This window comes from Apteryx mantelli, chromosome 1, assembly GCF_036417845.1.
Source record: "Apteryx mantelli isolate bAptMan1 chromosome 1, bAptMan1.hap1, whole genome shotgun sequence".
In the NCBI taxonomy this organism is placed as follows: Eukaryota; Metazoa; Chordata; class Aves; order Apterygiformes; family Apterygidae; genus Apteryx; species Apteryx mantelli.
This window is the reverse complement of record NC_089978.1, coordinates 126,814,679-126,840,849: the sequence shown is the minus strand read 5'-3', so window position 1 is coordinate 126,840,849 and position 26,171 is coordinate 126,814,679. Positions and strand designations below refer to the sequence as shown.

Below are 26,171 nucleotides of genomic sequence, written 5' to 3'. Positions count from 1 at the left end.
TTTATGTTCACAAAATTTGAAAGAATTGCAGAAGACTTAAAATAATCAGTAAGAAATTTTAAAGAGCTAGAAATAGCTTTAAATAAATCATTTGGGGAATCAACTAGTTTGCATTAGAAAACCAAATGTACCAATGTCTTTGTATCCCCTGGGGTTGGGGCTAGGGCTGGTTACTCCCAAACATGTCACCAGGGAAACTGTTTACTCTCATGTTTGATGACAAGGAAGAGCCAGTGACACACTACATGCCTGATCCCATTTAGGTAATCATGTAAAATGCACATTTTGGCAGCCATGCTCTATACAAAACATAGCAGATCCAGTGTGTGGCAGGAGCTCAGCTCAGAGCTGGGGTGTGATTCTCCTTGCAGGGAAGACCAGGGGCTTCACGGTCACTTCAATGTTGGGGTGAGGCATGCAGGAAACATTTGAGTTCGGATCAAGAGAGCACTCTGGGAGCAAATCACCAGATCGTCCTAACTTCAAGAGCTTTGGTTTGCCTCGTGGAGAGGTATCAGGACATGGGAACTGGAGTCCTTTGAAATGAAACTAAATCGAAAGATGCACTGCAGCGGTGTGCCTGATGTGCTCCAAGTACTAATGGGCATTCAAGTCCATGGAATGAAAATAGAGTCCCAAAATATAGCTGTTATGTAATGCATAATTGTTGCGCTCCACAGGTCTGCTCCTAGAGCACCACAGATCTACATGTGGCTATAGGTAAGGCAAACGGCTTGTCTGATACTGGAAGGAGGGGGAGAACCCCTGATCACAAAGATAAATAGATTAAATGTGGCTTTCTCTCATTTCTGTTATCCGTATTTCTTCAAAGCTCTGTCATTGTTCTAAATTCTATAAATAAAAACTTTTATTTACTTTTATCTAAATCTAGCTTGAATTAAGAGTAAATTTGGCGGTTCAAGGCATTTTGATCCTGCAGGTTCATTCATCCTTAAAACTGAGGCAACTAGACAACTTTTGTCTGGTACCTTAATGCAGTCCTCCATGAATGCTTTGAAATATAGCAGGGTTCAATACCTTTGAGCTACAACACTTGGGTTAGGAGTCACTAGTACAAAAGTCAGTGGAAGGAAACAGTAGCTTTTTTTAATCCAGAAAAAAGTTCTTTAGCATGTGTAATAGTGGAAGGAAGCCTGAATTCCAAGGACTCCCAAGGACTGTGCAACAGCAGCACATCTGTTAAAAGGGAAAAAGAGATGACTGGAAAACTGCTGGGCATTTGCCTTTTAAATCTATTCTGGGTCAAATATGTGCTTGCTCAAAATATGTGTTAGTAAAGAAGTCTAATATTTTTACAAGAAGGCATAACCAAACTCCGAATTTTTTTCAGAGCAATAATTTTTAACACCTTATTATGTAATTGTTACAGTTCATGGATCTCTATAAGATATTGGATATACTTCTCAGAATGAAAATGCATAAAAAAACTAGTTGGAAAACATAATATCAAGTGCTACAGCATACTTTGGAATTTGATTCAGAAAAAGAGCTTTTGTGTAAGGACTACAGCTTTTTCACCTCAAAATATTCTGCAAGGAATAGTACCAAAGAGGTCAAGGTCACAGTGAGGGCATGTAATTGGAGCAGAAACGGTTGTGTCTACACATTGTGGTTATCTCCGAGCAGAAGAAAGAAATGGGAAAGAGGCTACTTTTATAAAGACAATCTATACAACTGAATAGCAATTAAGCAACTAGAAATCCCTCCTAAGTCTCAAAGATTGAAGGGAGGAGAAGCAGTATTTACTATATAAAACATTCCAGTCTGCCTATAGCATTATTTAATAGATACAAGGTTGTCAAATATACTCTCTGGGATTTTTCTGGGTCCTGCGTGGCAGTCCCAGAAACCATAATGCTGATTCCCTGTTCCAGAAATGAATGGCAGCTCGAGTGACAGCTTGCACTGCTTTGCTGGAATTTTACTTGTTTGTAACTCCAACTCAGCCAGATGCAGTTGACGCATGAAAAAATCTCAGAGATGGTGTTTACTGCTGGCACTGCATTTTATTCAGGCTTGAAAACAAAACAGAAAGGAAATAAGAAACATCTGGCTCCAATTATGGCTTAAAAGAAATGGAGGAAAGCTGAAGAAACATATTTAGTCACTTAAAGAGCAGTTTCGCTTCCTGACAGCTGCATTGCACATACAGTTTTACAAGTAATGAGATTTGCTTTCAGTCTGATAACTTTATCATGCAAACATGGTTTAATATTTTCATAAATAAAAATGTACTGTTCTTTAGAATATACTAATTGATTTGTTTGGGTTTTGCCATATGTTTCTATATGCTTTTTTAAGGTTTATGTAAAATATTCATGTGAAGTTAGAAGTTTCTAATCTTTTTCACTCACAGTCCTATTTCCTTTGCCATTTCCCAGGTTACAAACCCTCTTCCATTTGCAGTCCTGGTACCATAACCCAAGGTTTGGGAATCACAGTATTTTATATATAAACAGTAATGCAAAAACACATTCAAAACACAACATTCTGCTCAAAGATGTGCCTGATATTAGGAAGGATTCAGGGATCCTATTTCCTTTGAGCAGAAAGAAGCATGTAAGCTTGAACTCCTGTCTCTTTCCTACCCTGTATATTTATTTAACACCTCTGCAAGTATATGGAAAATCACTGCTACCATCTAGTAGCCTTTCTACTAGGAGAGGACACTAGAAAATTAGACCTGTGATTCAGAACCTGGTTAAGCTTTAACTACACCACGATCTTCAGACTTGGTGCAATATTGGGCATAGCTTAACTTTATGTTGCTTAACTGGTCTGTGACTCAGTTTCCTCATCTGTAAGACCAAGTCCTGTGCATGCATTGCCATCTTCCTGAGTGTCCATCTTCCTGGTTGCCATCTTCCTGAGTGTCTCATAGATCCAGTTTTAAACTCTTACCGCTTCTAATCCAGGAACATCAAATATTTAACCACTTATCTCAACAGGCTGGAAAGTAATTAAAACGCACAAGGGCACTAAACCTCTGTGGTAACCAGGATAAGGAGGCAGTGCTTCTCTCCAGCTGGATGTTGCGGCTGCTCCACTGCTGTTGGGTGACCCCTGGGGACACATTCCCACCCCTCGGAAAGAGAAAGGGTGCCAGCGCCTGTGGCCGTCCACCCAGTGGGGGGTTTCTGGGGTCGTGCCTTTTCTGGAGATAAAAGCCTCAAACTGCTCCACCATACCAGGGGGCTTCTTTCTGTTGCTCTTTCTTTCGGGCTAGCAGATCCTCCGACGGAGCTGCAGGTTTGTCCCATAACCGTCACCAGGGTAGCGGCACAGCCTTTCATTAACTAAAACCTCTGCAAGCCAAATTTTAAGACATTTGGGTGTCTGAAGAAGCATATTAACAGTTTCAGAGGTCCCATTTGTAAATGCTTAGATCTTAATTATTTCTGCATTTCCTCAGACTTCCCTGTGTCTTGTTCTGGGACACTTCTTTTGCCTTTCAGAAGCTTTCCTTAGTACAGAGTATCTTGCTTGCTATTAATTAGATCCGCAGTATTTTCAGTATTGATTTTTTGATGATGAGGTCTAAGTCTGTTTCCCAGATTGCCACCAAGGACATTAACGGCATGCTTTATCTTGCTCATTATTTTCTTGAGAAGAGGAAAAAATATCTTAATGTACTGTAATGCATTAAAGAAACAGTAGCACCTAGCTGGGCGTTACAGCCCAAGAGACCTGAGTCCTTTTTTTCACTGTGGGCCACTGGGTTTCTGTATGTCCTTCACAAATCACTTCAGTTTTTTCGACCCCGTTTCTACACTGGAGATAGAAGTGCTTCTGTAATTGAAAAAGCCAGATACACCTCCTTTCCTCACTAAGAGCCACCAATGAAGAACACTACATAAGAGCAAGATATTGGCCCTGCTAACATGCAGAAAGTTCAACCACAGATCTGTGATGACAAAAAAATGCTCTTTATTCCAGCTAGTTCTTTAAATATCTCTGTTTGTCTCTCTTGATCTTGAATGCAAGATTAATTTCTTAGTTTTCAATTTGTCAGCAGGACACATGGTAGCATGTGGAAGAATATACTGTTTTGAAGAATACTAGTGTTACAACTTTTCTTTCTGCTTCATATTTTACTGGTGTCTTTTATCTGTTTTCCTTTTCTTCCAATCATTCTGTTTCCCGCTTCCTTCTGGATGAAGCAGATGGCTCGGAAATCTGAAGACATAGATTTTATCCTCAATTGTACCAGTGTTCTGCTGAGTGACCAAACTTCACGGTGGAGATGCACAGAGGGGGTGCAATAAGGCTCTTCCACTGTGCATATAAGCACTGTGGCTTTCCTCCAAACCTTTGTTTCCCCCTGCTTCCCCCTTTGCTCTGCCTGCCCATATTATGTAGCATGGAAATGCCAAATCCTCTTCTGAAAGTAAGTGTCAAGAGCCTAGTCTAGGCCAGTCCTAATGAAGTCATTTTTTCCATCTACTGTCAACGCAACAGGAATATTACCTACCTCTTACTGCATAGGAGACTTAGCTCTCACCCTTCCACAGCCTCCTTTTTTTCCTTTCTGTCCTCACTGCTGCAGCACCCAGTGGTTGTGACTATGTCAGTAAATGAAATAACGCTACACAACAGGGCCAAATTCCTCAGCTGGTAGCACATCACTTAGCATGGTTTTGGCCTGCACCAGCTAGCACTCCCCCAGACAGCATGCAGGTACAGTTTGGGGGCCAGCAGCAGTTTCCAGGAGGCAATATACACAATATAGAGAATATATACAATATAGAGAATATATGCAATATAGAGAATATATGCAATATATACAATATATACGAGGGCGTCCTGCTTGGAGGGAAGACGGGCTAGATGGCATGGCTGTGAGCCGTGCTGCACACTCAGAGAACGGGCTCAGGCCCTGGTCAGGTTATAAGTATTAATGTAGCCATGGCTCTGCTCTGCAGCATTTCCCTATAACAAGTGGGAGATGTGAGATTTAATGCTTTGAAAAGTGGAACGTTTTATCAGGTGGAAAAAGATGGAAATTATTGTGAATTACTTCTCTAGTAAAATTTTTTTTAAAAGGAACTGAAAAGGTTAAAGTTCTACCAGTAGACAGGTAGTTAATGGCTTATCCACCACAAGGATATCAAGGTATAAAACCATTTTATGACAGAGCAGACTCAGCCTGCACCACAACATGCCTTTGCTCCGCTGGGACAGAAGGGTACTGGTTGGGATCATCTGTTGTGCAGTGACTGTGACCCTTTGGACGTTGTGTATTTGGCAGCTTGTTATCAGGTTCAAAACAGGTAATAAATATAATTCTGTTCTGTTTGAGCTCTATTTGAACTCTATGTGTTTTTGTCTTTTCTTTCCTTTTCTTCTATTTTTTAAACAAGATTACTGATAGAACCATCAGTGCCCAAGGCTTCTTCAGTGGAAATGTCCTTCTTCTCACACCAATGTTTTAAGTCCTTCAAACTTTGTATTTTTTTGGAAAACAGAATAATCTGGCACTCAGTCTCTGGAGTTTTTTCCTTGTAATGTATTTACAGTATACATGATTCCTCTGATACAACTTTGAGAAATGTCTTGAAAGTCTATCACTATTCTTGTTGAGATCTGATTTACTTATCAAAAGAAAGAAATAAATGTCAAGCTAGTTGGATAAATTATGTTTTAAAGGGTAAATATTTAGCTCTACAGGTAAGTATTTAGTATATGCCTTATACTCACTGCATGTAAACAAAACATATGCTGCACCTGTTCAAATTTTTATTACATTATGGAAAACTCTTTTGAAGGACTATAGGAGATAGATGTATGTGGTTTGCATATTATATACCTGAAAATCAGTTCAGTGCAGACTTATGTGCATAAACTTGGAGCAGAAAACTTGTTAGTGTTTCTTCTCAGCAAAATACTTACTGTATTGACATGATACAAAAATCATGTAGGAACTCAAATTCAAAATACATAGAAAGAATCAGATATTTCTTGGTGCTCTTCCAGCAGGAGGTCAAATATGATCAGAGACTTGGAAGCCCAGGGAAATGCCTACCTGAGGCTACATGGGGATATATTTACTTGATTTATCAGAAGTTTGTGGGGAGGGAACATAACTAAGCACAAGAAACGGCACATAAGTAAACACTAATTGTTTAACTTATGTCAGTAATAGCCTACCTCTGTGAACATAAGAATGTGCCTAGGGCTTTGTTTTCCTTGATGATCTTAAATCCCCCAAAATGGGAGTTAACTCTCAATGTAGCTTTTGCTTATGCCTAAGGTTTCTACAAGTGCAGGACCACTAGCTGCTAGGACTTGGAGTTGATCTGAAACCACTTCAAGTGTGGAGAATACCTTCACGCCCATCTGATGTAGTGCTTGCTGGGCACAGTTGTAAGGTTTCCTCTTTTTTCAAACTTTAACTGTAAGTGTTAGTATTAACAGTTTGTTAATAACAGCGGTGCTTGATTTTTTTTGATGAGTTCATGATGGCTTAGGTTTATGCAAGAATCACAGTTTCCATTTAAAAATGCATACACTTAAGTAATAAACGCAGAGGTAAGGCAGAGGCTGTGTGTGGGCGCCTGCTATGGAAGCTGAGTCTGTACCTCCCACTACAAGTGCTGGAGTTTCTACTTCACAACTTTGTGCTTTTCTGCTTTTCTGCTTTAAAATGGGATGATTCATGGCTGGAATGTCAGCTCTATCCTTTTTTTTTTTTTCTTTAACCTTTCCATTTTCTTATACTCCTTTTTGCAGCTCATAACTAATACAGACAGAGTCAGATGGGGACAGCGCATCTCGGCCTGGTTTTAGAAGTGCCACCTCTGACGTCTTCAGCGTCAGGCTGCCGTGGGCGCTCCCTTCTCCCACTCCTCCGCCAGTCAGGCAGGGTCCAGTGCATGTGCCGCACCAGCCCCTGGCTCTGCTCCGGCCATCCCGGGTGCCGGATGTGCTCGATGGCCCTGCGGTGTGATCTGCTCACACACTGCTGCTGGCACGTGACTGCCGAGTGAGGCAGAGGCCGGGAGCTGTGCTGCAGGCTCAGGAGTATTATTTCGTGGGGCCCTACAGGGCTCCCAGCACAAAGCAAGTAGCAAAGCGGGGCCAGGGAGGAACAGCTGTCCAAACATATATCCCTGTTCCCCTGTTATATCCATTCCCTGCAGCTGCCTAGGTTGGGCCACCCAGATCTCAACTGCTTCATGAATGTTTCTTCCCTTTTTGTAAGATTTCCAGTGGAGAGACAACGTGTTTGGAAAAGCTGATAGCTAATGGAGACATCACCTAGCTGCGCATAGATGTTATTCCACAGTCCTCATAGATATCTGGCCGTCATGTAGCTGAGGAAGACCGAAATACAAATGCTAAATAGCAACAACATGAGCAAAAGTCCAGCAGCGCCTGCCAAGAGCAGAATTACCCCAGCCACATGGCACATCCCTTACAGTTTGTGATAGACTTCCAATTATATGAATCCCATTAAGCAGTAAGAAGTTAGGCAATCAACATTAGCACATGTGTTCCTGACAGCACTGTTTACTTTTTAATCTTCTGGCTTTCCTCTTTTGTCAGAGTCTGAAAACACAAACACTGAAATGTCAGATCTAATGGCAGCCTTCAACTTTAGTTTGCTGTATCATTTCAAGGCATAAATTACATCCAATGCGCAGATACACAATTTCCACCATGAATCTTATGGTGAGGGATTCCAGACTCCATGCCTCCAGCTAGGGAAAGGGTTAGATAAACCGAGAGAAAGCCTTAGGCCCTAGGGATCCTCCAAGTCTCGGTCCCATCTCCCAAAGCTTGAGGTCCACTAGCTCATTCTCCACCGTAATTCCTGCTGCAGAATACCCCTTCTCCATTCAAGATTTGCCAGCCTCTTTTTTAAGAAACCTTAACATTTTCAGAGCTTCTAAGCACAGCAAATACCATGGGATACTCAGAAATTTCCAAGAACTGTGATTTTTCCATTATTGCTTCTATCATGCATTTTTTGAGTTTGTAAATAGAAAATATAGTCAGTTGTTTCCTGAAGCTGCGGCAGCCTGTGTAACAACTGCTTCAAAGTCTGCTCATTCCTGCCAAAAGACAAAATAAAAATTAGCACCTATCCTGGAGTGCGAATAGAAGCTATGGCTGGGACTGGGGCATGGATTTTTATCTGCTTTATCCTCAAATGACTGGCTTAAACCAGAATATCTCTGTGCAATTCTTGGAGGTGCGATTATCCCCCTCTCTGTTACCAGTCTGGCTCTCTCAGCGCTGGGCAATCTGCAGCCCTCTTTTGCCTTGTAGCTCCCTGTGAAATCTTGCAGAAGCAATCTGGACTTTTTATGAGTTTAATAGCATGAGCCTTTTGCAGAACGGAGGCTCATGACACCATTCCTGCAACGCGAAGTAATTTCTGAAAGCTTTAACCCCACATTCATGCCATTTTGGGGGGAGGGTAGGAAGGAGCTAGTGATTCAGCACATGGGCTAGACTGTGGATCGCAGAATGGAATATTTTTTAACTGAACTTCCAGGTAAATCAGCATCACATTTGCTCCTTTCCTTCAGCAAATTAATATATACATATATATTTTACTAAATACATAGTTATATACATATACACACACACACATATATATATATATTTGTTTCTTTATTTACACAGAAACTACAGAATCCATTTTACCTCCATGCTTTTGCCTCAACGAGGGAGTCTGCCAAGATGGGGCCTGCGTTTGCCCAGAAGAGTGGGTGGGCTTGCTTTGTGAGCTAGGTTAGTATAAGCACCATACCATAAGCAGCTGGTGTCATTTCTGTGAATCCAGCCCCTGCTTTGGGGGGGCTCTCATGTGTCTCCCCTCTCCTGAGACCTGCTCTGGAGGGTCTGCCGTGCAAGCACTGACATGCTTCTACTTTCTAGGCAAGACGTTTCATCCACTTCTGTCATTCTCTTAAATGAGTAGTATATCTGGGAAAGATATTATGAGTTTCAACTGACCATGGCCTGTTTCTAGCCAATTTGGCCTTTGCTTGAATTCCTCTGTTTGAACATCTTGAAAATCTGATCAAGACCTCAGTGGCTACATCAGGATTGGCCAGAGTTAAAGGGACACTATCCAGCAGAGGATCCTGCAGGATAATGCTCGTCCTCAGCTCCTGCTGCCCCTGGTGCTGGTTTCAGATGAGTCAAATGTCTTGTGCCTGGCACAGCACTGGCCTGTTTAACTCCCGTTTCAGGCTCCACTGCCCCAGTGCTGCATCTTTTCACTCCTGCAACTGGAGGGGGGGCTCCACATCAGCTAGAAGGGTGCTGGCTTGTTGTCACAGGAGCTGGTAACGATGCCCAACTCACACTTTCCAGGCAACAACCGGCTCTGTGGCCAGTGCTTATGAAGTTTGTCATGTCACTTGGCATGTGAATACCCCCTGTCATGTGTCTCCCTGCACAGTGGCACCTTTGGCAGATGAACTCGCATGTTTGCTCAGAAGGGCGTCGAAAGCTTGAGTAATGGGAAAGATAAAAGATAGCTCTTGAATATGTGCTCATGTCTGAATGCATACATGTTCATGCATGCATGCAGCAATTCATTCCTGGCTTTCATCTATCAGAAGGAAGCCAGCAGCACCACAAAAGTATTCACATCCATGGGCCTAGATGGGATTATTCCAAGAGTGCTGAAAGACTTGGCTGATGTTGCTTTAGGGCTGCTGTCTGTCACCTGTGAAAGTTGCCGGTGTTGTCTTCATCAATGTCTTCATCGATGATCTGAATGATGACACAGTATGAACTCTCAGTAAAGCTGAGGACAATGCTGTACTTGGCGGTGGGGGGGGAGATATGGTTGACACACTTAATGGCAGAGCTTCCATTCAGAGTGACCTTGAGAACTGGGCCAAGAGAAACCTCACAGCACCCAGCAAGGCCAAGCGCAAATCTCTGCGCTTGGGGCATTGGTACAGATGAGGAACTGACTGGCTGAGGAGCAACCCTGCTGGAAAGGACCTGGGAATGACAGGGGACACCAAGCTGAATGTGAGCTGACAGGGCGTGTTGATGGCAAACAAGGCAGATTGTCTGTGCCAGGGAGAGTACAAGTATTGTCATGTCATGGGAAACGGAGACCCTACAGAAAATGAGACGTGAAGAAAGTTATGTGACTTGGCCAGGAAGCCTGTCCCAGAACGTGGAGACCAGGCCAGGGCTCTTCAGCCCCCTCAGGACCCACCCATAAATATGCTTCTTTGACTCATTCCTGCCTGCTGAAATGTGGTCCAAATTAGCAAAAGTTAGCAAAAGCAGGATATTACCAACCCTAAGACCAAGCAAAAATTTTCTGCCTGTGCTTTGTAGCCTTTTGACAGAACTTCAACAGACTAACATTTTTTTCCAGCATTTGCAGCATGGCAAGTGAAGTTGGTGTTAAGTTATCACAGGATGGTGGGTCAGGCCACAGATCGATTTAGCTCATCATCCTGCCTTTAGTAGTAGCTGGCATCAGGCACTTAGAAAGCGTATAGTGTATGGGCGAGCTCAGGGGGAGCCTCCCCTGCCCCCTGGTTCAGATGCCAGCAGGCAGCAGGGCAGCCACTGCCCAAGCCATGAGCTGCGTCCGAACCATCACGTTTCAGAGCCGCCAGCACAGTCTCTCCCATGACCTGCTCTAACCTCGTTTGGAGCAAATTTATATTTTTGCCCTCTGCTGTAGCCTGTGGCATTAGACTACCAAATCTAATTACTCATGGTGAAACAAGATTCTGGAAGTGAAAAATAATAATCTTTTTTAAATTTTCTAAGACCAAAGCAGTGAAAATAGTACGGAGAGCAAAAAGCAAGGGCTTTGGCAATGACATAAAAATCCCTTGCAGCATCTCAACAGTTTTGTTTTAGGCAAGATTTACCTAACTGCTTTCCAGTCACTTTGGCAAAAGACTTAATGAGTTTCTATGGTCTCAACTATATTTTATTTTTGAAAATTGCTCCACGTATTAAAAACATTTGATCCGGATATATGCTTTTTCCTTCTGTGCAGTTAATTTCTGTGAAGTCAGTGTTTACACAGCGAACATTTCTGAAGACATTTTAAAAAACCTTACCTTTCAACAGATTATAGTGGGCAAATACGACAATTCTGCAGAAAAATGTGAACCTGACACTGTGAATGGTATGTGTTTCTTTCTGTTCTCTTCTCCTTCCCCAAAGTAAATGTAAGGTTTGTGAAAGACGTCAGATTATTAGACCAGGAGATGCAAGTTCCCTGTTTAAAGACAGAACAGCATATATATATATACATATATAAAATACATGTTCTAAGAAGAACAACAATTAGTTAGTTAAATAACTGATGGTCACTTGTAATGCTGACACACATGCGGATAACACTGGATGGAGTGTCATGTCCCAGTGAGGCCATGTGCATGTGAGCAAGTGCTTCTGTACTAAATCCAGATCTTTCTGCTTTTATGAAATTAGAGGTAACAGTTCAATAGCAATCCGGATGTGCTCCAGAGTGGGAAAAACTCCTACTTTACAACCCCCCCAAATTCTGAATTGCAATGAAAATCTGGACTCCCTAGCATCACAGGTAATCTTAAGTTATATCTTGATGTACTATTTAAAAAGTGGCTAAGATCCTACAGCATCATCCCCCCAAAAAATCCCCCAAAACTCAACAGGTAACTGAGGCAGCACATATTTTGTGTTTGTAAGCTATCCACATTTCTTAAAACTTTGCATCAAGAAAAATTAACCACCAAAGCCTTTTCAGCAGCATTCCTGGCATGTGCCTGCTTTGCAAATGACTTGAATTTCGAATGGTGACTCTTCTATTTTGCTCAGTTTTGCCTGAACACAGCATCCCATTTTACATCTGTTAATCGGACTGGGAATTCTTCAGCGCCCAGGTCACAGCAAACACTGCAGAACAGCAGCGAGGATGACCCGGGACACCAAATTAGTGAGCAACTGAAAGGCATTTGGACAAGACCGGCATGAGGGAAGAAAGCAATGGTAACACCGACATGTCAGGAAGGATTAAGAGCAAAGCCTTTCCATTCAGGCCTGTGATTAGTTGACCAAGGATGAGACACTTTTGTCCCCCTGCAATTCAAAGGCAAAATCTCCCGTATGAATGACAAGCTCTTCCTGATAAAATCCAGAAGTCACTCAGCCTTGCTTTAAGGCTTAGCTCTGCAATACCTGTGAAACCTGGTGTGCTGAGCATGATTGAACCCATGACAGACAGGGACTGTTCCTCTTCTCCCAGTTCTGCTCTTCTGCTCCTTAGCACTAGTCCCAATTAAAAAAAAAAAAAAAAAAAAACCTGCCGCAGCCCCTTTAAGTAAGAAACAGTCAATTCCTCCCCATGCTTTTTTTGCATGAATATTATATTTCCAACCCAACACTTCACCTGTCTTTATCTTTTGATATGACAAATCAAGATCAAGGCTATCCTTTCCCAGTATCTAGCCCTCACTAAAAGATTAAAAGTATTTAGTTGCAACTTCAGGTTATTCTGCTGCCATTAGTTATTTGGGTTTTTTGTTATGATTTTTAACGTTGTACTGCCATCTAGTGAACTCTAAGACAACTCCTGTTCTTACAAAGGTGAATATTAGGACATCTGAGGAAGATGTCTATATGTTAGTAATCAAGAATGCATCGGTTTAAAAGGATTTTGTTCCTGTAAGTACAAATATTTACTTAGAAAACAAGGTGATGCCACAAGTCAGAAGTAAGACTAGTGAACATAGGTGTTCACAATGTACTGCATGTTCATGGTGCACATGCAGATGTTTTCCAGTCAAACCATATATCTCCAGTTATTATAAGTGCAAAATTCTTTTCTTTCTATGCAACATGTTCAGCTTTCTTTCCTGCTACTCAGAGATTTGAAAACACTTCATATGTTAATGGCTGAATTAATCTTGATTTTGATATTTTCCCAATATTAACAATTTGAGAATAATTCAGTTATTTAAGCTATCCATTGAGTTTATCACTGGATTAGAAAAAAGATAACTTGTTATTGGTCTCCATAACATAATAAGAAAATTGTCCTCATAATTAGCAAATTTTCCTTGTCTTTAAGTGTTCATGTTACCTAGCTATTCTTCACATAGAGATAATTCCTCATCAATTTTTGTGTTTGCATTCTTAAAATATTACAGACATTTATGCTCTACCCATTAAGTGGTAACTGGACCCACCTAGAGCTTCTACCAATTCTCATCAGTGTCTCCAGCACTGAATGTTTTATTTCTGTTTTCTACATTTATTCCAATTTGACACTATATGCAGTGTACGGAAGTGAGGCTGATGTTCCCGGTGCAGTTTATGAGCACCATATTGAGAAGAACTAATTTATTCCGTATGATACTTCTTAAGTTCCTCTCACAGCTTTTCAACACAGGCAGTTCTGCTTCCTTAAGGGATAGTGAATGGTCTACTGAAGCTTATAGATCCAGAAGTTCAAACAACTGAAGACAAGCAGGTGGAGGGGACATCTTACTGCTGCCTTGGAGAAAGGCAAGGGCAGGGTCTTCTCTGAGGTGCACAGGTTTAGGATGAGAGGTAATGGACATGAGTTGCAACATGGGAAATTTCAATTAGATCAGGAAAAGTTTCTCATCTCCCTCCAAAGGTCCCTCCAATAAAATAAATAGCCCTCCAGTGTAAACTGTTTGCTTGACATGGACTGAAACAGTTTAGACCACCAATTACTTGTCTAATTTGATTTTATGTGAGAATGTTATAAAATCATTGACTGCTTTTCCTTTTCTTGTTTTCCTTCTGCTGAATGGCAATTTTCTAACAGGTTGAAACTGGGAACTTCAGTAATGTTTCAGCTATTGCAAGTAACACCCAGATCCTTACTTCCATGCCAGACCAACTGACCACACAGAGTATTTCCACTGCTGCTAATATTGCAGTGAATCACAGAATCGCTGAGGTTGGAAGGGACCTCTGGAGATCATCTAGTCCAACCCCCCTGCTCAAGCAGGGTCACCTAGAGCACATTGCACAGGATTGCATCCAGGCGCGTTTTGAATATCTCCAGAGAAGGAGATTCCACCACCTCTCGGGGCAACCTGTTCCAGTGCTCTGTCACCCTCACAGTGAAGAAGTTTTTCCTCACGTTAAGATGGAAGTGTCTGTGTTTCAGTTTGTGCCCATTGCCTCGCGTCCTGTCGCTCGGCACCACTGAAAAGAGTCTGGTCCCATCCTCTCGACACCCTCCCTTCAGATACTTGTACACGTTGATAAGATCTCCTCTCAGCCTTCTCTTCTCCAGGCTGAACAGGCCCAGCTCTTTCAGCCTTTCCTCATAAGAGAGATGCTCCAGTCCCCTAATCATCTTTGTGGCCCTTTGCTGGACTTGCTCCAGTAGTGCCACATCCCTCTTGTACTGGGGAGCCCAGAACTGGACACAGTACTCCAGATGTGGCCTCACCAGGGCTGAGTAGAGGGGGAGAATCACCTCCCTCGACCTGCTGGCAACACTCTTCCTGATGCACCCCAGGATACCACTGGCCTTCTTGGCCACAAGGGCACATTGCTGCCTCATGCTTAACTTGGTGTCCACCAGCACTCCCAGGTCCTTCCCCACAGAGCTGCTTTCCAGCAGGTCAACCCCCAACCTGTACTGGTGCCTGGGGTTATTCCTCCCCAGGTGCAGGACCCTGCACTTCCCTTTGTTGAACTTCATGAGGTTCCTCTCTGCCCACCTCTCCAGCCTGTCCAAGTCTCTCTGAATGGCAGCACAGCCCTCTGGCGTATCAGCCACTCCTCCCAGTTTTGTATCATCAGCAAACTTGCTGAGGGTGCACTCTGTGCCTTCATCCAGGTCATTGATGAAGAAGTTGAACAAGACTGGACCCAGTACTGACCCCTGGGGGACACCGCTAGCTACAGGCCTCCAACTAGACTCTGTGCCACTGATCACAGCCCTCTGAGCTCTGCCATTCAGCCAGTTCTCAATCCACCTCACTGTCCACTCATCTAACCCACACTTCCTGAGCTTGTCTATGAGAATGCTATGGGAGACAGTGTCAAAAGACTTGCTGAAGTCTAGGTAGACAACGTCCACTGCTCTCCCCTCATCTACCCAGCCAGTCATTCCATCATAGAAGGCTATCAGATTGGTTAGGCATGATTTCCCCTTGGTGAAGCCATGCTGACTACTCCTGATCACCTTCTTGTCCTCCACATGCGTGGAGATGGCCTCCAGGATGAGCTGCTCCATCACCTTTCCAGGGATGGAGGTGAGGCTGACTGGCCTGTAGTTCCCTGGGTCCTCCTTCTTGCCCTTTTTGAAGACTGGGGTGACATTGGCTTTCTTCCAGTCCTCGGGCACCTCTCCTGTTCTCCATGACCTTTCAAAGATGATGGAGAGTGGCTTAGCAATAATGTCCGCCAGCTCCCTCAGCACTCGTGGGTGCATCCCATCAGGGCCCATGGACTTGTGGGTGTCAAGTTTGCTTAAATGATCTCTAACCCACTCCTCCTCCACCAAGGGAAAGTCTTCCTCTCTCCAGACTTTCTCTCTTGCCTCCAGGATCTGGGGTTCCTGAGGGCTGGCCTGAGCAGGAAAGACTGAAGCAAAGAAGGCATTCAGTAACTCTGCCTTCTCTGCATCCTTCGTCACCAGGGCACCCACCCCATTCAGCAAAGGGCCCACATTTTCCCTAGTCTTCCTCTTACTGCTGATGTATTTGAAGAAGCCCTTCTTGCTGTCCTTGACATCTCTCGCCAGATTTAATTCCAAACGGGCCTTAGCCTTCCTCGTTGCATCCCTGCATACTCTGACAACATTCCTATATTCCTCCCAAGTGGCCTGTCCCCCTTTCCACTTTCTGTATACTTCCTTCTTCTGGTTGAGTTTTGCCAGGAGCTCCTTGCTCATCCATGCAGGTCTCCTGCCTCCTTTGCTTGACTTCCTACTCATAGGGATGCACCGCTCTTGAGCCTGGAGGAAGTGATGTTTGAATATTAACCAGCTCTCTTGAACGCCCCTTCCTTCTAGGGCCCTCACCCATGGGATTCCTCCAAGTAGGTCCCTGAAGAGGCCAAAGTTTGCTCTCCTAAACTCCAGGGTTGCGATCCTACTTGGTGCCCTGCTGCCTCCTCGCAGGATCCTGAACTCCATGATCTCATGGTCACTGCAGCCAAGGCAGCCCCCGACCTTCACATCTTCCACCAGTCCTTCTTTGTTTGTTAGTACGAGGTCCAGCAGCACACCTCTCCTTGTTGGCTCCTCCACCACCTGTGCCAAGAAGTTGTCACCAATGCTCTGCAGGAACCTCCAGGACTGTTTGTGCCTAGCTGTGTTGTCTTTCCAGCAGATATCGGGGTGGTTGAAGTCCCCCATGAGAACCAGGGCCTGGGATCGTGAGGCTACTTCCAGCTGTCTGTAGAAGGCCTCATCGACTTCCTCATCCTGATCAGGTGGCCTGTAGTAAACACCCACAACAGTGTCACCCATGCTAGCCTGCCCTTTGATCCTTGCCCATAAGCTCTCGACTCGCTCTTCATCCACCCCTAGGCACAGCTCAATACATTCCAGTTGCTCTCTCACATAAAGAGCAACTCCACCACCTCGCTTTCCTGGCCTGTCTTTCCTAAAAAGCATGTAGCCATCCATGACAGCACTCCAGTCATGCGAGCTATCCCACCATGTCTCTGTAATGGCAATGAGATCATGGCCCTGCGACCGCACACGTATCTCTAGTTCTTCCTGTTTGTTCCCCAAGCTGCGTGCATTGGTGTACAGGCATTTCAGGGAGGTGATTGAGCATGCAGGTTTCCCAGGAGGGGTAAAAGAGGGTCCTCCATAGCCACATCCCATGCGCACTTCCCTGGCTGCATTCACCTGCTGGAGGCATCCTGACTTGAGCTGTCTTTTGCCAGCTACCCTGTCACTATAACTCTCCCCTTCCCCCATCTTTCCTAGTTTAAAGCCCTCCTTACCAGGTTGGCCAACCTGTTGGCAAAGACCCACGTGCCCCGCCTCGTGAGGTGGATCCCATCTCTTGCCATCAGTTGTCGATCTTCAAACAGGGTCCCATGGTCGTAGAAACCAAAACCCTGTTGCCAACACCAGCGGCGCAGCCAGTCGTTAACTTGGAAAGTCTGTCTCCTCCTCCTCTCATCCATCCCCCTCACTGGCAGGATTGAGGAGAAGATGACCTGGGCTCCCAGACCCTTGACCACCATCCCCAGAGCTCTGAAATCCTGCTTGATGGTCTCCAGTTTGCCCTTGGTGTCATTGGCGCCCACATGGAAGAGCAGCAGTGGGTAATAGTCCGAAGAATGGACGAGCCTTGGCAGTCTTTGCATGACATCTCTCACACGAGCCCCCGGCAGGCCACAAACCTCTCTAGACAAGAGGTCAGGTCGGCAGATAGATGCCTCCATCCCCTGAAGCAGGAAGTCCCCCACAACAGTCACCCGCCACTTCTTCCGGGCGTTCCGGCAGGGCACAGGGTCTGTTGTCCCAGGTACTTCCCTGGCAGCCATGCCCATCTCCTCCTCATCCTGGAGGGCACTAAACCTGTTCTTCAGCTTCAGGTCTTCAGGAGGAGTAGGAGCCCTTCTCCTCCCACGAGGAGTGACCAGTTTCCAGTCTTCTTCTACAATGTTATGATGTACCGTTTCACATGGCACAGAGCCCTCTGGCAGCTCCACTCTGTGGGGGGTTGGGACTCCCAAAGCTGCAGTCTCCGAGAATACCCTGTCTACCTCTTGCTCCGCTTCTCGGATGCTGCGCAGCCTACTGACCTCCTCCCGTAACTCCCTTACCTGACGACACAACTCGTCAACAGCAGCACACCTCCTGCAGGAGAGCTGGCTGCCAGCCCAGGCCTCCCGGAGAGGCCCCAAGCACTCCCTGCAGCCTGAGACCTGTAGGGCTGCAGCTACTGTCAGAGGGTCGGTCTGGGTCCCAGCCTCTGACACAGCAACTCCAACAGCCACTGGGGAACGCGCTCTGCAGCGTGTCACAACCATACTTGAGGAAGCGTACACCACAGGGAACAGAAACAAAGGTCCCCTCACACACCCTTCTGCACAAACTGCTGCCTCTGTTCACTGCACTCTAGGCCTGGCTCTTATATAGGCCTCTCCCTAGCACTGACTCACAGGGTGCTTGACCCACCCTCATCAAGGGCCACTGGGATCAAAGGCCCCAACCCCCTCTGGTCAGGGGCAACCCAGAGAGCTCGTTAGCAGCAGCCACTCCTAGCTGGAGCTTTTCCCACGAGCTTTTCCCAGGAGAAGTCAAGGCCTCCTGCAGTTGTCCTTGCCTAGCTTCCCCTTTCCTGTTCACAGCAATCACCTGCTAGTTCCTCGGGGGTCCTCAGAAAGCCCACAACTTCCACCAGGATCCTCAAGTTCTAGTCAGAGCCCAAACACTGCTACGCAAACTGCTGCGTCTGTTCGCTGCCTCTGTTAGCTGTGCTCTGAAGATCTTGAAAAAGCCAAATATTTCAGAAGACTCTCAGGTGAGACTTAGTAAGACTAAAGTAAGATTTTTGTGGCTTTGTGATTCGCTATTGATTCTGTCCTCCCTCCAGAAGCAGAAGGAACACTCTTCAGAGCGGTTCCTGTCACCTTTACATAATAACACAGCAAAATGCACTCATTTGGTGATAAGCTGAGTTATTCAGTAATGGACCTGAGTGCATATTTGTGGAATCACTGCCATTTCCATTCTCAGAGCAGAGTGGAAATTTGTTACCAGCTATTTTAACTTGCATATATCTGAAATTCTAATGCTATCATCATTTCATGTTTAGGTTCAACATTTAATCTTTACTGTCTAAATTAATAAAATCAGGGTATTTATGAACCCATTGGCTCAAAGTTTGTATTCTCTCAAATGACATCCTCTACTTTGTTTATTCCAGTGTGTAGCTTGAAACAATGCTGATTAAGTGGTCTTACCATGCCAATTCACAGTGTAGAACATGAGCTCATTTATTTCAATTGTTATTGAATATTACCTTATTTTCTGCTTGTCTCAGGCATCTGTGGCAGTAATGGCTACAGTCAGTCAACTCTTGGACGCCAATGAAACAGAATTTAACCACAATAATCTTGTCGATGATACAGCAAGGTGACATTAGATTTTGCTCTTTTTATTAAACGTAGTAAACTGCATTTGACCTTCCATTTCAATATAGAGGTGGTTCACAAATGAGCCAAAATGTTTTTGGTATCCATCTCCAGCATGCAGTTTGGTTGATTCAGTAGAAATACATCCAGGGAAAAAATTTTGGCTGGACTTTTCTGCTTTGGAAAAAAGAGGAGGATAGGGAATGAGGAGTAGGGGCTTCTGGAGTTAGGTCCCTATTTGGTCATCAGCTGGCTCCAACAGTTTGGTGAAATCATTTAAGTAGCATGCCACTGCCTGTGGACATGTTATAGTTTACAGAGTGGTCCTACCTGCCAGCTGAGATGCTAGGAGAACACACTGCAGTATTTATAAACACTTACAGCATTTTCATTTCTTTTCAGATGAGTCAGAAGTAATTTTACAGGATCCAGTGTGTGGAAGGAGAAAGCTATAACATACTCTCTCCATGAAGAATCCTGTATATTTACATGTATTTGTTAGAAGAAATTTCCCACTTACCTAGTGAGCTATTACAATTTGACAATATGCTAGATTTCACCGTACTCCTGCCCTAGCTGCAGTTTAGGCCAAATCCTGTGCCTCCTGAGGCCAAAAATAAGATTTCTGGTGACCTCAGAAGTGACACCAGAAATAAGATTTCTGGTGACCTCATGTGCAGCTAGAGCAAGCTCACACAGTTTCTGCACTCTGCCTCACATGCTGGAGAGCAAAATCAGAGAGGAAGCACAGAAACTGAACCTGTAGCTATATATTAACAGAAAGTGGTAAAGAAAGTTTTATCTTACTCATTATTTCAATGCAGCCTCACAAGAACAATGGAAAAATTTTCTTTGACCAGCAACATCACCCAGTCCAACACTGCAATTCAGTCAGTCCCACTGAAATTAAAGTCATCTACAATTCTGTTTTCTGCACAGAGAGGTAAGCCCATGTATCTTGCTGGATTTCTGTGGACAAAGTGGTACATACCATAAATTCTAATGTATCCAGTGATAATTCCTGTAGATACGGGATTGGGATATTTTCAGTCAACAAAACTAGAAGTACAGGAAAATGTCCCTGGACTTATTGGAGATCTCAGTACAGAAGTTCAGATACTGCTCAACATTATAAATAACAGTAAATTCTTTACTGAAAACTGGACCTGGGAAGATTTTGAATGAATATTGTCTAAAAAAAAATTCTCAGCCAATATAAACAATTACATGTTGTTTTTTATGCATACTGGTGTCATACTATGGTGCAAGAAATGTACATATCAAATGAGCTGGATGATCTTACTTATAGATTAATGCTTATATATGTGTAACATGTCCAGAAAGCCTTTGGCGTTTGAGAATTTTTCATTTGTTTTGTTTTTTAAAATTCAGAATGTAATGAATCTTGAGCCATGCCTTTGTGGACATCAAGATCAAAAGCTGCTGCATACACATCTTCCCTGAAATCGAAGGACAGCAACCATTTCAACTCCAATTGCCACTACTTTTTGTTGTCAGTAGACTGTGACGGTAGCTGTGCTGTGCCTGCTGCCGTGAGGCTGACCAGTTAGACACCCAGTCACCCGCACAGCTTTGGGTCTCTCCCACGGGAGGTATCACTAAACCGCCAGGAGCTGTAGAAATGCCTGTGTAGCTGTTACACACGGTGTTGGTAGCACTAACTGTTATTAAAATTGTCTGACACATCTTTTAAGACTCTGCTTTTGCTGGCTTACAACTTTGACACACTTTAACTGTGAGGGCTGAAATTATCCTTACTTTTCTTTAAGTAAATTATTTTTGAAAGTTTAAGGCCAAATTTCTCAATGCTAAAGAAACGCTTGCAAGCTTATTTTATGAAACTCTGAAGTGAAGCCTTCTGTTATGGAGCAGGGACCTGAATTTTGGATTGGATGTGCCTTTTTGTTAGACACTGATCTGGCTCTGTTTCTTTGTCTCTTTGAAAGCTCTTTCAAACCCATGGAGACTCACCAAACGTTTAATTCGTGGTTGCTAGTTATACGGTCTTTGTTTCCTGAATGTCCAGTTTTGTCCCTTGTGTCTGATTTGCAAAAGTGCTAATTATGCACAGCTGCAACTACAGTCCCAGGGAGCTTTGATCATGTGCATTTCGATGGCACATTAAAAACTGTAGGAATTTCAGCTGGGTACCTGAAATGAGCGGACTTGTCCTTAACATCTCCGTATAACACTATAATAGCACTAAGCCATCATTACTGATGGCGTAACTGATTACTGTTCATTCTGTTGACTGTTTCAGATGACAATCCTGTGGAAAAACAGTGTGATCATGTAATTATACTCTTTATCGTAAAGCCTCTATGTCATAGCTCTTCCCTCAAGAGAGACAGTTTATCTTTTCAAAAAATAGATGTATTTAAAATTAAATGCACAACTGACATGTTGCAGGTATAAATTTACTGTATTCAACCTCTCTTGATGAAAACAAAAAGTAACAAAGTAAAACCAAGAATAAAATTAGTTATTTAAAATAGGATTTTTGTTTCCTCCTTTAAGTCACAATTAAGACTAGTGATTTAAATCACTTAAAAAAAAAAAAAAATTCTTTAACTTAGTAGAAGATTGCCACAAAAGAAACAGAGTCCAACAGTGGAGTCCAAAGGGAGGAGCTCAGCCAGCATCTTTGGACTTCTGAGTTTCTAGTAACTTGGCCCTGTTGTTACTTTTTCTTCTTTGGTGTTATTAAAATCCTGGACCTTTGGAGCATGTGTACATGTCTGGATATAGGATATTATTTTCCTCTCACTACCAGTGCTTTTTCTTCAGGAATTAAGAGAAGGGAAATGATTATTTTAACACTCCACCTCAGCAAAAAATGAAGATGAATCTCTTGAGATTCATGGGAAAAGAAGTTCTTCTCTAGATCTTAAATGGACTCTGAAGAAACACCTAAACAAAAATCTGCTGTAAATCCTGCATGTGTGAAACAGGATAATGTAGGCTGCTTGGAAGGCACCAGCTTCTCTGACATCTGTACCTACTTTTCTGTTTGCCTAGCGAAGGTTCATCAGATAAGGGAAGAGCTGGTTTTGTCCTGTATCAAAATGACAAATTCTTCCAGTAGAGGATTTATAGGAGTCACAGTAGTTTTTCTAAACAAATCATCTCTGGCAACATTGATGGTGGAAGAACCGGTGGTGTTGAACTAGCCTTCAGCCCGAAGGTAAGTTCTCACAAGAATGACCAGAGGTTGACCTAGCCCTACTGCCTGTCTTCAATATTTGTAGAAAGAGACTCAAGCAGAGAGGTTTCTTTGGTATGCCCCCTTGATTTCTGGCAGTGAGCTGCTCAGGGAGCTTGAGGGATGCATACATGACCTTGTAAGTGAAACAGGAAGCGTATTTAGATAATGTTGCATAGAAAATGCTTTTCAACTTGTGTATTTAACATCTGATATTACTGCTTCTGTATTACTAAGCTAGGACTTTTGCAAGCAAAACTGTATTTCATAAAAAGTGATAGCTATGCAAGAGCAGATTTGTCCAAAATCAAGAATGAAAAGAGACAGGTACCTGGAAGACAATTTTTCTTTTCAGGAGACTCTCAACGCTTTGGGAAACAAGCAAAAGATAACATGAATGGCAGAGCCCAACAAGCTTACCAACCTGGGGAGCGTTAATTTTTCATAGTATCTCTTAACTCCCTCTTTCTTTAAAATCATTGTGCATTTTACTTTAGCTTCCTCCCCCAGGAATTTATTGCAGATGTTACTGCTTTTTGCAGGAAATGTTCTATGTGAGTCCTCACTTGCCTCTAATAGCTGAATTTTTAGATGAGATATACTGATTTTTTAGCATGTTTCTCCAGAAAACAATATTTGACTTCTTCTTACAATGTTTAACTCACTTGACAAAGATTTTTAGGCCCAAATACATGCTTGCGACAGATCAATAATCATCCTGATGGACATATGCAATTAAGTGATCTGAGAAACAAGTACAATTTGTATGGCTGTCACTGAAATAAGCCTATAATTAATTTTTTTTTATTCCTACCTTTAGCTGTCATTTTTAACTGAACTACCTAGTACTGCAGATAATGTGGCTTTCACTATTTATGTGTACATCTCAAGGTGCTCATTGCTTATTAAAACACAGTTCTAATTGCGGTTGCCCACTGAAGTATATTAATTGAAAAATACAGCATGCATCTTGGTATACGACTGTGCTAGCAAAGCTGTGTTGGAGGAGGGGACTGGATGGTTCACAGACTTGGCCGTGGATTTTACAATTGTTTGCTTCCCAGTTCCAGTGTGGATTCAGCTCCAGTTGGCAGTAATTTAATGTTACTAGTATCTGAAAGCTGTTGTTTGGCTAATGCAGAATTTATTTGGCACTTGTTGAGTGCCGTGGGGACGTACTTCTAAACCATAATTATCTGAGTAATTCAAAGAAATTGAAAATTTTGTTGGCAGTCTTGATTGAGAAAGGACCTACAATGTAAGCTCACAAAGCCAAATTATGCCATTATTAATATTCTTCATAAAGTTTACTGGAATTGCTGTAAACTCCTCAGTAGGTTCAGCTCCCCTTTCAGGGGATACTTGTCAGCACACATTGTTTACTGCTGCATATCTTTTTATGCTTCTTCAACCATCTTTTCTCCTTGTAATCCCAGTCCACAGTACAACGCATCAGAGCTCCAGCTGCATGATCATGCATGATCACAGATTTTGGGACTATACCACTAATGACTGGAGCACCGCAGGCTGTACAAAAGAAAGAGACCAATTCTTGAGATGCAAGTGTAACCACACTACTAATTTTGCTGTCCTGATGGTAGAGCATCGCTCCTTCTTGAACAGGATGAGGCTGGGTTTATTTTTTTCCAATTGTTCTTTGACTTATAAGACCAGAATGTCAATATAAGGGCTTACGTGTGCATTCACCGAGCTAGAAGACACAGGCATTGAAGATGACCCCTATGGCACTTCCCTGTGTTCCCCCATGGCCTTTAAGACGACCTGTGGCAGAGTTGGCAAACTGGGACATGTGGGAGCTCCCCAGGCTGCTGGAAGTTCTGGTTTCCTCTGACATAAATTCTAGCTAAACCCACCCAACTTTGCACCCCAGCAGCAGGGAAGTGCTGGCACAATTTATTCCCCTTGCTCAGCTGTGGTAGCCTCTGGCACTGCACCTAAATTGCTGCAGCTGGTTGTTAAATAAATGTGTGTCTAAACCCGAAAGTGCCCTGAGACCAACAATAAAGTAGGCTGGTGCCTGTGTTAGCTCAGCTGTCTGTGTGGCACTTCCTTATGCTGAGTAAACAACTCAAAGCACTCAGCACTAACTATTTCCTTTACTTATATGTTTATAAAAAGTAATTACTTTGTAAATATTAAGTCTGCTATCATTTAGTTTTACATATTTTCCTCTTGTGCAAGACTACTTAGGAATGACTGCCTCTCTGACAGAGAGGCAATATATGTATTTGTTTCAACTTCTCTACATGAAACCTTCCCTGGCTAAAATTGCATATTGGCCATTGACTTCAGTAGCGCCAGGATTTCAAAATTTCTTTTTAATCTGTGTTCACAGATCAGCATTTCCATATTTCTAATATTTACTTATTTCTAGACTTCCTTTTATGTTATGAATAACATTTTTGAATAAGATGACTATATTTGCATAACATTTTCAAACAAGATGACAAGATGATCTTCTAAGAGAAGATTCGTATCCATCTACACAAAGACAACAGTTTTTTCTGTTTCACTGAATACATTTACATTTTGTTTGCTGCTTTATTGCCACTGTACAAACAAGGACTGATTTTGATTAGTAATTCTTTACAACTAGTCCTTACTAGTCAAAATTCAGAGTGCATGTCAGTACAAAAAGTTAAAGCTACTCTTTCCAATCTGTGTCACCTTGCATTTGTTTATGAATAATTTAATATGCTATTTTGCTAAATAGTTGATTCACATTGTTAAGTCTCTCTTGGAGCTTCTCTAGCCTTGATTGTCCAGAATATTTCTGTGTTATCTGAAAATTTTGGCAATGGCAAGCAACAGTCATAACTTTACAAAAATATTTTCATTTCAACGTGCAACTAGAAACACACAATTGTAGAAGGAAAATTATGTCTGCTCATCTTATAACTGATACAAATTGTTTTCTAGGCCTTCCAGATCAAATATAATTATGCAAAACCTTTGGAGTATATCTCTTACATTGGTATTGGATTGTCCATTGCTGGTCTGGTCATTACCATTTTGTTTCAGATCTTCACTAGGTAAGAGTGAAGATGTAAAACTATAAATATTTCATGCTGTTAAAATATCTTTCTCTGTATATAGTTTGAGGGGAAAACAGAGAAAGTAGCAATATTATCGATTAGCAAGTAATACAAAAAAATGAGCTAATCATGTAGTGTAGTTTGTTAGTAAGTGTGGCTTACTGGTTAAAGCAAAGTTAAGCAATGTCTCAGCCATGCCACTCACCTGGATGTGATTTTAACTTTTCTGTTACTCTTTCCCTCTTTTAACATGAGGATATTTATACATATGATTATTATTTGAGAAATCCATACTAAAAAATATTAGATTTGAAAAGAGGTGATGTAACAGGATACCTAAGAGCCCAGTTTGGTAAAAGGCCAAGCCTTTCGTAGGAAAAGCTGGGCATGACCACTGACAAGAAAAGTCTTTCCATCGCTCTGGCTTGTGTTGTGCAAAGCACAACAGGATATCAAAAGTACCCCATGAAAAAATATTCCTTCCTGATGATGAATGCTGAAGCCTCCTGTGAAGCACGTATTTCTCATCATTCAGCTGAACGTGTCTATTTAGCTTTTGATGCACAGCCCAGTCTTACGATCAGGAAAATGAAGAATAGCCTAAATTGATAGCAAAACGCACTACCATGACTACAGCCCTGGAGGCTAGTCTACCAGTCCCGGAGTGATTAGCTCCTGACTGGCGGCAAACTTGCAGAGATCAATGCTCAGATGCCTCTGGAAATGAAGGGGTGCTCTCATGTAGGCGTTTTGTTGCTGTCAGTCAAGGTGAGCTCTAGGTGGGTTCCTCACGG

At 42.8% G+C, this 26,171-nt stretch overlaps 1 protein-coding gene across 1 annotated transcript in view; it reads left to right on the top strand.

Moving 5' to 3' along the window:
* Positions 1-5,179: 5,179 nt before the first annotated feature.
* Positions 5,180-26,171, top strand: part of ADGRG7 (adhesion G protein-coupled receptor G7) — a 31,718-nt gene continuing 10,726 nt past the window's right edge. The window contains 13 exon segments of the mRNA XM_067291144.1: positions 5,180-5,291; positions 8,653-8,760; positions 11,018-11,149; positions 11,460-11,569; positions 13,802-13,936; positions 18,450-18,485; positions 19,008-19,099; positions 19,923-20,041; positions 20,126-20,239; positions 22,143-22,303; positions 23,765-23,803; positions 23,805-23,918; positions 25,262-25,374. Of these exon segments, the coding sequence (XP_067147245.1) occupies positions 5,180-5,291; positions 8,653-8,760; positions 11,018-11,149; positions 11,460-11,569; positions 13,802-13,936; positions 18,450-18,485; positions 19,008-19,099; positions 19,923-20,041; positions 20,126-20,239; positions 22,143-22,303; positions 23,765-23,803; positions 23,805-23,918; positions 25,262-25,374 (1,385 nt within the window).